Genomic DNA, 13,603 nt, shown 5'->3' with positions numbered 1-13,603 from the left:
GCATAATGGGTCATTCGACGGACTTCAACTTCAGACCCACTTCCTGGGCACAAGAAACAGAGTTAAAATTCCCAGCGGCCCCGGAGTCCAGCAAGGCATAAAAAGATTTGGCTGACGATTCAGAGAACAATGATACAGAGAGTATACAGTCCTCTGCTGGAGAAGATTTAGACATGGCACCCAACTTGACTCCTCCGGAACAAGCTAGGCTTGCCCGTTTCCCGGAAGTGACTTACAGAATTTAATAGAGTGATCTGCGGCTCCACAGTAGAGGCAAAGTTTACCCTCACAATGGCGTTGGTGTTCTTCTGGAGACAACAGAGACTGGTTGATCTGCATGGGTTCATCCGGACTTAGTGATGCTGCTTGCCTGGGAGGAAGAGGCCGGAACCTAGACCGATCTGACCCACTACGCTCACCACCACGCTCCCGCATGCGGAGGTCCGCCTTGATGCAGAGCGAGATTAACTCTTCAAGTTGATCAGGCAGATCCCTGTTGACCAGCTCATCTTTAAGGCGATCCGAAAGCCCACTCTAGAAGGCGGCCCTGAGAGCTTTGTTATTTCAGCGTAATGCTGAAGCGATGGTCTGGAATTGGACGACGTACTGCCCCACGGAACGGGAGCCTTGACGAACATGGAGCAGTTTGGTCGAAGCTGTGGTGGATCTGCTGGGCTCATCAAAAAATCTTCGGAACGAAGTAATGAAGTCGGCATAATTGGAGACTAACGGATCAGAACGTTCCCACAACGGAGATACCCAATCCAACGCAGAACCCTCAAGCAAGGAAATGATGTATGCCACTTTGGAGCGATACGTGGGGAAGTTATGTGAGAGCAGTTTGAAGTGCATTGTTTTGAATCTCTGATATAGCAAGATGGAGTAGGAAGCTGGGTACGTGACCTGACTGCTGGTGAAAGCTGGGTGCAACTGGAAACTACTACTGGAGCAGAAACTGGAGCGGGACCTGGAACCACTGAAGCTAAAGATGCTTGGATCTGATCCAGACGATCGGACAACTCCTGGAGATACTGCATCACCTGTGCCGCCTCCTGATTCTGTACAAGGGAAGCCAAACTCTGGATGGCGTTTGCCTCTGCATTCCGATCTTCCGAATCCATTGTGCATGAGTATTCTGTCACAGACCTTGGTCGAGAGTTGGGTACTCAGGGATTCTTCCGATGGTCAGGAAGAGGAACCGTAGCTGGGTCGAAATAAAGCCTGCTGGATATAGGTTTTCCTCATGCAGGTTTATTAGAAAACTAATGCTTGAGAATGATGCCAAGGTACACTGTATGAAGAAATAGATGATGACTTGTGAGCAATGCTAAAGAACACGGAGTGAAGAAGTGGATTATGACTTGTGAACGATGCTGAAGAACATGGAATGAAGAAGTGGATGACGACTTGTGAACAATGCTGGAAGCACTGGAGTCTCTGTGGCTGAGAGACATGCTGAACGCTGGAAGCACTGAAGTCTCTGTGGCTGAAAAACACGCTGAACGCTGGAAGCACTGGAGTCTCTGTGGCTGAGAGACACACTGATTGCTGGAAGTACTGAAAGACGTGAGCCTGGAGGTGGCAAGTAGCGACGATACTAAGGCGCCGGGGCTTTGCCCGGCGTCTCCTTTTGAACCTCCTGCCTACCTCTGATTGGCGGAGGGAGCTGATTGCGTCACCGGCCCACTGCACCCCCATGGACGCTAAGCGTAATGGTGGCGCCCACGAGCTGGGGGACTGCCGGGCACAGCGCATCCGTACACCGGGACCCGGAGCCCACCGGAGGGGGAAGCCGCCCAGGACTGCCAGCGCACACGGAGGGGTAAGTGCGGTGGTCGCCGCTCTGTGATCGTGACAGACACTACTTTTTAACATGACCAACTACACAATACTTCTAATTTATGTATATATTTATTGAATAGGAGTAGTTCAAATGGAAACAAGTATGTTATAGTATAATAAAACTATTATTGCCATGTCTGGGAGTGTGTACAGTAGAAGTCTATAAATATGGAACAGGTAAGTGGGTAGTGTTTAACTGACAAGCTAGTTAATTAAGCCAAATAACATGATCATTGCTACTCTGTGCTGAGATTAAGAAAGTGATATTATTTGCTTAGGTCTGTTTGCACCATCTACTGGCTGTTCAGGGTATGGGAGTTTTAGATATTTCACTTTTTTTCTTGTAGCAAAATATAATCATGTAACAGACACAAATGGTATTTTCAACATTTGTGACTGTATGTGGTCTTTGCTTGATAAGTGTCAGGGACCTCAATACTGTTGGAAGACATAGAAACATAGAATTTGTCGGCAGATTAGAACCACTTGGCCCATCTAGTCTGCCCCTTTTTTTTTTTTTTTATATTATTTTTATCTCTAACCTTATTTGATCCTTATTTCTTTGTAAGGATATCCTTATGTCTATCCCATGCATGTTTAAATTGCTCTACTGTCTTAGCCTCTACCACCTCTGATGGGAGGCTATTCCACTTGTCCACTACCCTTTCTGTGAAATTTTTCCGCAAATTTCCCCTGAACCTCCCCCCCTCCAGTCTCAGTGCATGTCCTCGTGTCCTATTGCTTCTCTTCATTTGGAGAATGTTTCCCTCCTGGACTTTGTTAAAACCCTTGATATATTTGAAAGTTTCTATCATGTCCCCCCTTTCCCTTCTCTGCTCCAAACTATACATATTGAGATTTCTTAGTCTTTCTGGGTATGTTTTGTGATGTAGGCCATGCACCATGGTCAGGGCACCGTAATTCAACACACTTTACTGCCACCACTCGTGAAAAAGGGGTCACAGGTCCCTCAACAACTTTAACAATTGCACATAGGCTTGGCGATACCTACATCCATGCAATCTGTGGTATCGCCCCCTACCCTGGTAAGTAAAACAAGCTTTCTTTAGTTGTGCCCAGTCTCCTGCGGAGCCGCTATTCCCCATGGTCCTTACGGAGTTCCCAGCATCCACTAGGACGTCAGAGAAAATGGAGCTGTCTCTTTCTGTGAGGGCCAAGCCTCGCCCCTTATCGGCGCGCGGTAGCCCACTATATTTAACCCGTTATATGCAGGCTGGGGACCATATACAGTGGCTACCCACTGTATATGTATACTGGGAGTGTAAAAATAAAGTAAACATACTGCCCAGGGTGCCCCCCCCCTGCACCCAATACCAGCCGTTGGTGTGTGGGAGCAAATGGCACGCAGCGGGATGCTGCGATATGCTGGCGGGGGTAGCGGACACGGTGCCCGGGCACCGAATAACAAACTCAAGCCAGTCTTGTTTTGTTTAAAGATCCTCAGTAACTTGCTGCCCAGGGCGCCCCCCCCCCCCCCTGCGAGTGCCGTTGGTGTGTGGGAGCATGGAGCGCAGCATGACCGCCGCATGTTACTCCGTTACTGAAGTCTTCTGCCGTCACTGAAGTCTTCTGTTCTTCTAATACTCACCCGGCTTCTGTCTTCTGTGAGGGGGTTGACGGCGCGGCTCCGGGAACAAGCAGCTAGGCGCACCAAGTGATCGAACCCTCTGGAGCTAATGGTGTCCAGTAGCCGAGAAGCAGAGCCCTTGAACTAAGAAGAAGTAGGTCTGACTTCTCTCCCCTCACTCCCACGCTGCACGGAGCCTGTAGCCAGCAGGTCTACCTGAAAATAAAAAACCTAACAAAGTCTTTTAGGGAAACTCAGGAGAGCTCCCCTAGTGTGTGTCCCTTCACTCCTGGGCACAAAGTCTAACTGAGGTCTGGAGGAGGGGCATAGAGGGAGGAGCCAGTTCACACCCAGTTTAAGTCTTTAGTGTGCCTAAGCTCCTGCGGATCCGTCTATACCCCATGGTCCTTTTGGAGTCCCCAGCATCCTCTAGGACGTAAGAGAAAAAATAATTAGCACCACCACTGGATCTTTTAAAATGTGTCAGCCAGTAATTACTACACACATATTTGCACCAACTAGGAGATCTGTAAAACATGTACTGTTAAGGCCCGTACACACTGGTCGATGTATCGGCCGTTCTCTTGAACGGCCGATACATTGCGGGACCGTCGGCCAGTGTGTACGGGCGATACGTCTGTGAACTCCGTCGTTCACAGACGTATCGCGTCGGCCGCGCAGCACAGCGGACAGCCAATATATCTAACGATATATTGGCGCGTCGCTGTGTGTGTACGGGGCGGTCGTCCGACCGCCCGTACACATGCTGCGGCGGCCGGCGGTGATTGACGGGTGAACTGGGCGGGCGCAGTTCATGACGTCAGTCCCCCGACGGATCGGGCTGTGTGTATGCACAGCACACTGCCCGATCCGTACATAGATATATCTGCAGATATATCTAATAGTGTGTACCCACCTTTAGAGGTGCTCTGCTATAGACCATCTATAGGGTTCAGTATTAATACTGTAATGTGTACATATATGTCCAGAGCAGTTTCTAGGTTCTTCTGCAGCAGCCTTGCTCCAATGCTCTGGATTGGCGCACACATCCGATATAATGCATTCAGCTCAGGCAGGATGTCCCTACCACCATTCTAATTACTGTGACCGCTGGCCATGTATATGTGGGAACAGTGCATTGCATGTTATAGCTGCTTCATGCTAATTGTGACATATCCATGGACTTGCCACATGCACTCTAAAATCAAGCCGTTGGAAACCCGTCTCAGGCTGTGTTTGCAAAATGACAGGAGCTGAATGGTTGGTACTGTCCCAGACCCTCCAACATGACCCGCCCCACTAGGTACAAAATGCTGTTTCTGGACTTCCCTCTTAATTTATGATTTCCATCACCTGTGTTGAACTAGTTAAATGATAAGAAAGCTGCTTCTTCACAGGTGATGGCAATAATAAATTAAGAGGGAAGTCCAGAAACAGAACATTTTGTACCTAGTGGGGCGGGATGTTGGAGTGTATGCTGTCCACTTTCTCCTTAGCCAAGGCTTAGTACATCTGCCCCAGAGACCGGGAAACCTGGAACTTTCAAAGTGGCACTGGTGTAAAAAGCCACACCATTATGAAAAAACTACTCAGGAGAATGTGAGTCTGCATCGGTCGCCCCCTGCACGCGCGCGCTCTCTCTCTATGAACCGGCAGCCGGGACGTGTGACTGTGATCTGATCTGACACCAAACCGCACGCTGCCAAACTCCTGACCAATCACGCGGCACATTCGTTTGTCTCGCGAGTTTACGGTTCCCTCTGGGAAGTGATAGCGTCTAGTTTCCCTTCGTGGAAAGGACTTTTTTTCACACATACTCCAGCGAGCTCGGATACAGGTCTCATAACTTACACAGCGCAGCGGTCACGTGCCCACAGTAAATATGGCGGCGCCGGCGGGTGACGTGGGCTGACGTAGAAACAAGCGCTTGAATCAGTGAAGAGGGAAACGCTGGTGACGGTCGCGGTTGTGGTTGGATTGCAGAGTCGGTCACGGATGATGGCGACTCAGCGTGGGAAGAGGAAAGCGGACGGCACTAGGCTGCTGATGGGGCGGCAGGAGCTGTACAAGCATCATGTAGAGGGCGCTATCGTCAGGATCAAGATGGAGAACTTTCTGTATGTTCCCCATGTCTGCTCTCCCTATGGCTGTGACCTGTCACCCCCGTACGGCGTACACTATGGGGGGGGGGGGATTTATCAGAGCTTAGAGAGAAATAAAGTGGGGAGAGAGAGACGGAAACCACCAACCAATCAGCTCCTACCTGTCATTTTCAAACATCCTGTAACATGACAAGAGCTGATTGTCTGGTGTATCCTACAGTATCTCTTTCCAAACTCTGTAAAATCTCTACCTGAGGGGGGAATTTAATTGATGCTGAACAGTTTCGCCAGGCTGGTTCCACCTGTCACACTTCACTTTGTGGAATTTCGCTCAAAAGTGTTCGCTACCCCATAGAGTAGTGAGTACTTTTGATCGAAGGGTTGCGTATCAGTCTGCCGTTACTGACATTTAAACACAGTGGAAACGGCAATTCGCCGCCTTCTCCCACAGTTGAATTCCCCTCGTATATATTAAAGTAATATGTGTCTAGCCAAAGTCCAGAAAATGGTGCTGTTCTGTAAGAGTTAAGAAGCCTTGACTAACTTTTATACGCTCTTTATGTAGAAAAATGTGTCCAAGTGTTTGTCTTTTTAACTCTTTAAAGTATTTTTATATTATTCCTTCTTATTGGTGCTGCTTTTACTACTATACACTACTTTGTACTTAGGTTTTTTTTTTTAATGTGGTCCATTCCGAAATCCCTGCCATTCTAAAAGCTTTAGAGGTCTAATTACTAAGCCTTGGATGGAATTAAAGTACGAGCCAATCGGCTCCTAACTGCCATGTCACAGGCTGGGTTTAAAAATGACAGGAGCTGACTGGCTGGTACTTTATCTCCGTCCGCTTTTCCTCTATCCAAGGCTTAGTAAATAGAACCCTCAGTGCTGTATTTATTATTATTATTATTATTATTATTATTATTGTCCTTTATTTGTATTGCGTCATAAGGGATCCGCAGCGCCCAATTATAGAGTACATAAATGAGAACTCAAAACGGGACAATAGTGACTTACAGTTGAAGACAATATAGGACAAGTACAGGGTAAATTAACATAGCTACATCAGCAGATGACACTGACATAAGTATCAGGTGGCAGAAACCATGGGATTAGGTGCCGTCGAGGATGTTTAAGTAAGAGAAAGAGAAGCACATGAGGGTTGAGAGCCCTGCTCGTGAGAGCTTACATACTAAAGGGGAGGGACAGATGGGTGGCTCAGATTGGGTAGACAGTGAGCGTGGAATAGAAGGTTAGGATGAGAGGGATCAGTACTAAATCCCGCTGGACGGGATCCCGGCGGTCGAAATACCGACGCCGGAATCCCGACCACACAATCCCGACAGGGGTGGCGAGCGGAACGCGGCCCCTACGCTCGGCACACTATTATATTCTCCCTCTATGGGTGTCGTGGACACCCACGGAGGGAGAATATGTCGGGATTGTGCTGGTCGGGATTCCGGCGTCAGTATTTCGACCGCCGGGATCCCGTCCAGCGGGATCTTGACTGCCTCCCGGATGAGATTAGGCTGAGTTTGGTGAAGAAGTGGGTCTTGAGAGCCCGTTTGAAGTTTTGTAGAGAGGTGCAGCTGTACAACACCTTCCAGCTTTTCAAGTTGGAGTATTAGATAAATGAATGCTGCACAGCAGTGAATCGTGTATACAAAAAACTTTAAGGCCAGGATTGGCAAAAAGCTGTAAAATGTTGGTTGGTGTGGCCTGCACACCAAGCAACAAGTGTTAGCAGGACTAGGTGCAGTCCAGTAATGGGGTGGCACACTGGGGGTAATTCAGACCTGATCGCTGCTGTGCGTTTCTGCACAGCAGGCAATCGGACACAAACTGCGCATGCATCCCAGGGACCCCTCACTTAAAAAAAAAAAAAAAAAAAAAAAAAAAATGTTGTCCTACCTGTCCTTTTCTGTGTCCCATCTGAATAAAAGTTTTTCTTAATCTTATTATAAAAATATAAAAACACAGACTTGATTTGGACACTACAAAGTGTTGAAAGGGGGAGGAGGGGGTGACAATGCTGCTGGGCTGTGTAGCATACAGGACACTGTACCAGAGCTGTAACTAGACATTTTGGTGCCTTATGGCAGAAAGCGAATTGGTGCTCCCCTTCGTACATGCTAAAGCATTGACAGTGCGCGCCGGAGGCACACAGCAAAAATTTAGGGGCGTTGCTTCGTGGGGCAGGGGCGTGGCACGTTACAGCACACAGTAGTGCAGCTAATACACATTTCACCAGGTAGAATCTCCTATACACACTGCGACAGGTAGAGCACGTTATACATATTGCGCCAGGCAGAGCACCTTCTACACTTTGCGCCAGGCAGAGCACATTCTACACTTTGCGCCAGGCAGAGCATGTTCTACACTTTGCTCCAGGCAGAGCATGTTCTACACTTTGCTCCAGGCAGAGCACCTTCTACACTTTGCGCCAGGCAGAGCACCTTCTACACTTTGCGCCAGGCAGAGCACCTTCTACACTTTGCGCCAGGCAGAGCACCTTCTACACTTTGCGCCAGGGGTTGCACTGAGACGCGTTGCACCAGGGGTTGCGCTGAGACGCGTTGCACCAGGGGTTGCGCTGAGACACGTTGCACCATGGGTTGCGCTGAGACACGTTGCACCAGGGGTTGTGCTGAGACACGTTGCACCAGGGGTTGCGCTGAGACACGTTGCACCAGGTGTTGCGCTGAGACACGTTGCACCAGGTGTTGCGCTGAGACACGTTGCACCAGGTGTTGCGCTGAGACACGTTGCACCAGGTGTTGCGCTGAGACACGTTGCGCCAGGCAGAGCACCTTATACTCTTTGCGCCAGGCAGAGCATCTTATACTCTTTGCGCCAGGCAGAGCACCTTATACTCTTTGCGCCAGGCAGAGCACCTTATACTCTTTGCGCCAGGCGTTGCAGTGAGACACATTGCGCCAGGCGTTGCAGTGAGACACATTGCGCCAGGCGTTGCAGTGAGACACATTGCACCAGGCGTTGCAGTGAGACACATTGCACCAGGTATTACACCCTGCATATCGGCAACTATTCTCCCTCTTGGGAGCTGTCGGTATGCCTGCGTAGGGATCCCGGCGTCGGTATGCTGGCCGCCAGGATCTCAGCCGCCGGCATACCATACTACACCCGTTTGGGAGAATCACTGCACAGATCACTATGACTTGTGTAGTGCTTTTTGGGGATGAAAGTTGTAAAGAAAATGTCATGGAATCCCCTAAAAAACATAACCAGCCCTGGACCTCCGAACCTGATCTGGTACTGGATTACCAGTATGGACTCTCCACATTTTTCCAATAACCAACACCGGGCTGAACCAGCTGGTTCACACCCTTGCAGGAACAAACGCCTGACAGGTTCCCCCTGCCATCACGTAAACCATCCCCAAATTGGTCAGCCCAGGCTTGAGGGTTCCTCGGAAAGTGGGGACCCCTTTAATAAACAGGTCCTGTCTGTAGAGAAACCCCGCAGGCCTTGGCTGAATGGCTGAGTTCTCCGCATACCTGGTGGCAGTGGATGTGGGGGTTAATGCTGTCAAAACAGAATTAATATTGTTCCCTAGAGTGGAAATACAGGTCCCAGCAAGCCTGTCCCGGCATGCCGGTACTTGGAGAACCACTAGTGCCAGCATGCCTAGAAAGTAAGGGCCTGCTGGCACCTATACCCCCACTGTAAAGAAAATATATTTTTAAATAAAGGCAGTACTTGCACACAGAATACGTTAACTCTTTATTGCATACAGTCGTGCTCACACACTTCATACCTACTCCTGGATGTGCTCTGTCCTCTAGTCCATGTAGAAGTCCGGGGCTCTTGATAAAAAAATAAATAAATAATCCCAAAACAAAGCCTCACAAGCCCACAGACATACTGTACACTTCATTGGCCCGAATTACACTTTCCACATGGTTTTCTGCGATATAGTCAGACCGCTCAGTGGCTGTGTCCATAGAAACACTTCACCTGGAAGCTAAATTCTCACAAGCCCCATAAATGTAAGGTTATAATAAAAGTTTACTAAATGTCATACTTATTGAATCTTCATGGGCCGTCATAGCTAGTTACTATAAACCGATACTGACAACAAGACTAGCAGGCTGTCTACTGACAACTTGTGAGCATATATATGATTAATGGAGCTTAACCACTTGCCTGGCATGGTCGCATCAGATGCAACCACACCAGCAAGTTTTTTATCTGACCTGGTCGTACAGGATGCGACCAGTCAGATAGACAGCGTGTGTGGCTGTAGGGAATAGAATCTTCCCTCGGCTGCCGCTCCTAGGCAGCTGCCCGGGCTATTAGAGTCAAAGTCAGTTTTCAATGTTCCAATGTTTTTTTGTTTTTTTTACAACTATATAAAAAATATATATATACAGTATACCGTGTGTGTGTATATATATATATATATATATATATATATATATATATATATATAATTTATTTAATTTTTAAATCATTTTGTATAAGACTAAATACATGTTCTTCACCTAATTTACTCAATAAAAAATCCCTACAATTTCTGAGCGTTTTTTGGGAAAAAAATTAGTCCGTTAAGTGGTTAATGTTTAGCAAGAGCGATGTCACACATTTCTACAAAATGTGTATAGTAGCCAAAGAATCAGGTTTTGAAAAAAAAAAAAAAGTTTTGTTTATTTTTCTAAACTAGTTTTTTTTTTTATGCATTACTGTTTTAATAATTTTTTTTTTAATCCATCCTACATTAATACTATGAAACATTGATGTGTATTTAAAACCTTGATCAACCTTGTTTTTTTTAACATTATCAATCCAAAGTTAATAGGTTTTGATATGCTTTATTTACATCATTCAATAAAATCAATTCATTACTGCTTATTATTCCTATTACATATGAATTAGATAGACTAAACATATTAATACATACAAAGTACACTCAGAGACACCTCAATAGGACTGAAGGTTTTTAATTGAAATAAACGTTAAGAAGATTAAACCATGAGGTGTTTCTCTGTGTATTACCTCTTTAATGTGTTGTAGTTGTTTACGCCTTAAGATGGAGAATGTTAGTTTTGTTTTTTCCTGTCCTATAGGTTTGTTAGGTGAGGAGTTTGTGTAGTCTTAGCTGCTGCTAGGCAGATTTATTTATATATATAAATATAGATATATATAGATATATACATATACACACACAGTATATATCTTAGCTGTGTTCAGTCACATACCAAGCTCCGCCCTCAGATATCATTGTGTGCAGGGTGCGTCCACTTTGTTTTTTTGACATGTCTAACAAAAAGGGACGCTAAAAATGCAGAATCCCCTGTGTTACTGTCATGTAGAGTTTGTTCAGCAGGGTTAACTGCAGAAGATATTGTACAGGATGGCCTCTGCTGTTATAAAGCTCCTAGTCAGTCCACTGCTCCTGCCTCCGTGCAAGAGCCTCCCTGGGCAGCCTTTTCAAAAACTGGTGTGCACTCTGGTAGACCAACTTACGCCCCCTAGGGGCCCCCTTGGCACTACCACCCAATGTAGTACCAATAGTAAATCCGCCTTGGGCGGATACCCTGTCTTAACAGATGCAACAATTGACACAAACTCTGTCTTGACAAAAGGCTCTGACTGGGCATACACATGCCCCTGGTTCAGCAGCCCAACTGGCACAGTGCACCTGCTTTCTGCAGGCACCAACTGAAAAGTGACTGCCTGTGCCTGGAGGTGGAGTTATAGAGGAGGGAAGCCGAGCATTCTGGGATACGCTTGAAAGCTTTAACTGTTTGGTACCTGGATTCTCATCCACCACTATAACACCCCATGTTTTCCTGTGGAAATCCTATGTACCCTGCTGAAAAAATGTTCATGTGAGAGGAACCAAAAATTTACATAAATTTAATAATGGACAAAAAATGAATTGCTTAACTAATACATTTATTTTGGCGTCCTGCTGACATTAGCTTAGATTAACGGTAATGTCACAGAAACTAATATGTGATAGTAAATAGGGATTTGGAACTAATCATTGTAGAGCACTTTGTGGGCTGCGCTGGGTGGCCCTCTAACCTTGCAAAGGGCACATACAAATCTTAATCTTAGTCATTTAAATGAATGCATTTAATCAATGAAAGAGATAACCATCTGTAATGACATCAGCAGGCATTTTAACAAATACAACAACTAAGCAGGAACAAACTAAAATTGCATGCAAAGGTTTTTGGGGGCCATCAGTGTACATTGTATAAATATATGATTAAGGTCTGTGATTCAAAGCACCAGTTAATTTGCTCGTTGAACATTACACTTTTGTTGGAGGATCTTGGTGAACCACCATTGTAACATCATTTTTTTTTTCTTGAAATGTGCACTAAAAGGATTGGTTAACACACAGCTTAAAAAATGCATTGGTTTTGATTACCCTGTATCTTAATAGAAAGTGGAAATTGTTTTGGCTGTTTGTTTTCTAATTCACTTTTTCTTTGTTTCTTTGGTTCCCTTTTAGCACTTATGATATGTGTGAGGTGTTTCCTGGTCCTCACTTAAACATGATTGTTGGTGCTAATGGAACAGGAAAGTCTAGCATTGTTTGTGCAATTTGTCTGGGATTAGCTGGAAAGACAGCGTTTATTGGAAGAGCAGACAAGGTAAATATATCTGTCCCCCTTACAACACTTTATGTCTCTTATGCCCTAGAGGATACTGGGGTCCATTTAGTACCATGGGGTATAGACTGGTCCACTAGGAGCCATGGGCACTTTAATAATTTGATAGTGTGGGGTGGCTCCTTCCTCTATGCCCCTCCTACCAGACTCAGTTTAGAACGGCGGTGGCCAACCCGCGGCTCTCGAGACGCATGCGGCTCTTTCATCCTCCGCATGCGGCTCGATCCGCTCCCGGCCACCGCTGCCCGACACACAGCCCGGCACACACAGACTTCTAAGGTCTCCGGCATGTGAGGGGAGGAGAACGCAGCGCACGCCTCTCCTGCCCCTCTGACTCCGGCGGCGGTGTCTATCTTCAATTCGGCGGCGCCCCATGAGCCAATCAGAGCTCGTGGTCCGGCAGCTAAGGCTCCTGATTGGCTGATTGAATCTCACCCATAGGACATATGAGTGGACATAGTGAAGAGAAGAATCCAGAGACTGCAGAGTAAGGATGTAAACTATAATGAAGAAACATGTTTTATGGCTATGCGTGGAGGCTGATGAAGTGAGGGAGGGTTTTTCAGAGGTTAGCAACCTGGTAACAATCTTGAATGCTAGAGTGATAATGAAGAAGGTGAAACTACAGTCATTAACAGAGTGATTATAGCGGAGGAAGCATGTGAGGAATGAGGCTGGAGACACGGGGAGAAGTGGTGTGGTTGAGAGATGTTTGAATTTGATTGAGTCAGTGTAGTAACTCTCAGAGACAGGCAGCAAGATTAGTTAGACAAGAGAGTAAAATAAGTTCGGCAGCAGAGTTGAGAATAGACTGGAGAGGGACAAGGCAGGCCTTATGAATGCACTTTAGATGGAAGTTTGAGGGCGCAAAACAATTGAATATCACCCATAGTGTCTATTCCAAAATGTAGTCTGCAAGTGCAAGGATCCTATGCTAATTATAAACACCCAAGGGCAAATGGGAGGAGTGCAGCCCCTGCCCCTCCCATATATTTTGAAATGACAAAGTACTATGGGAGTCATTCCGAGTTGATCGCTAGCTGAATTTGTTCGCAGCGCAGCGTTCAGACAAAAAAACGGCAGTTCTGCGCATGCGGCGCAATGCGCATGCTCGATGTATTCGCACAACGAACGATGTAGTTCTGCACAGGGTCTAGCGATGCATTTCAGTCTCACTGGTGGCCGCAGAGTGATTGACATGAAGTGGGCGTTTCTGGGTGGCAACTGATCGTTTTCAGGGAGTGTGCGGAAAAACGCAGGCGTGGCAGGAAAAACGTAGACGTGGCTGCGCGACCGCTGGGCGGGTTTGTGACTTCAAATCCGACACTGAATAGTCTGAAGTGATCGCAAGCGCTGAGTAGGTTTTGAGCTACTTTGAAACTACACAAAACTTTTTTGCAGGCGCACTGCGATACAACCGTTCGCAC

At 46.7% G+C, this 13,603-nt stretch overlaps 1 protein-coding gene across 1 annotated transcript in view; it reads left to right on the top strand.

Moving 5' to 3' along the window:
* Positions 1 to 5,193: 5,193 nt before the first annotated feature.
* The window catches only part of SMC5 (structural maintenance of chromosomes 5), a 403,478-nt gene continuing 395,068 nt past the window's right edge, over positions 5,194 to 13,603 (top strand). Inside the window, exons 1-2 of the mRNA XM_063913893.1 lie at positions 5,194 to 5,547; positions 12,017 to 12,158. Of these exons, the coding sequence (XP_063769963.1) occupies positions 5,426 to 5,547; positions 12,017 to 12,158 (264 nt within the window). The 5' untranslated portion in view covers positions 5,194 to 5,425. The remainder of the gene's footprint in view (positions 5,548 to 12,016; positions 12,159 to 13,603) is intronic.

Source organism: Pseudophryne corroboree, chromosome 1, assembly GCF_028390025.1.
Source record: "Pseudophryne corroboree isolate aPseCor3 chromosome 1, aPseCor3.hap2, whole genome shotgun sequence".
Classification (NCBI taxonomy): Eukaryota; Metazoa; Chordata; class Amphibia; order Anura; family Myobatrachidae; genus Pseudophryne; species Pseudophryne corroboree.
Note: the sequence above shows the minus strand (reverse complement) of the source record. Positions and strands in the feature narration are given on the sequence as shown.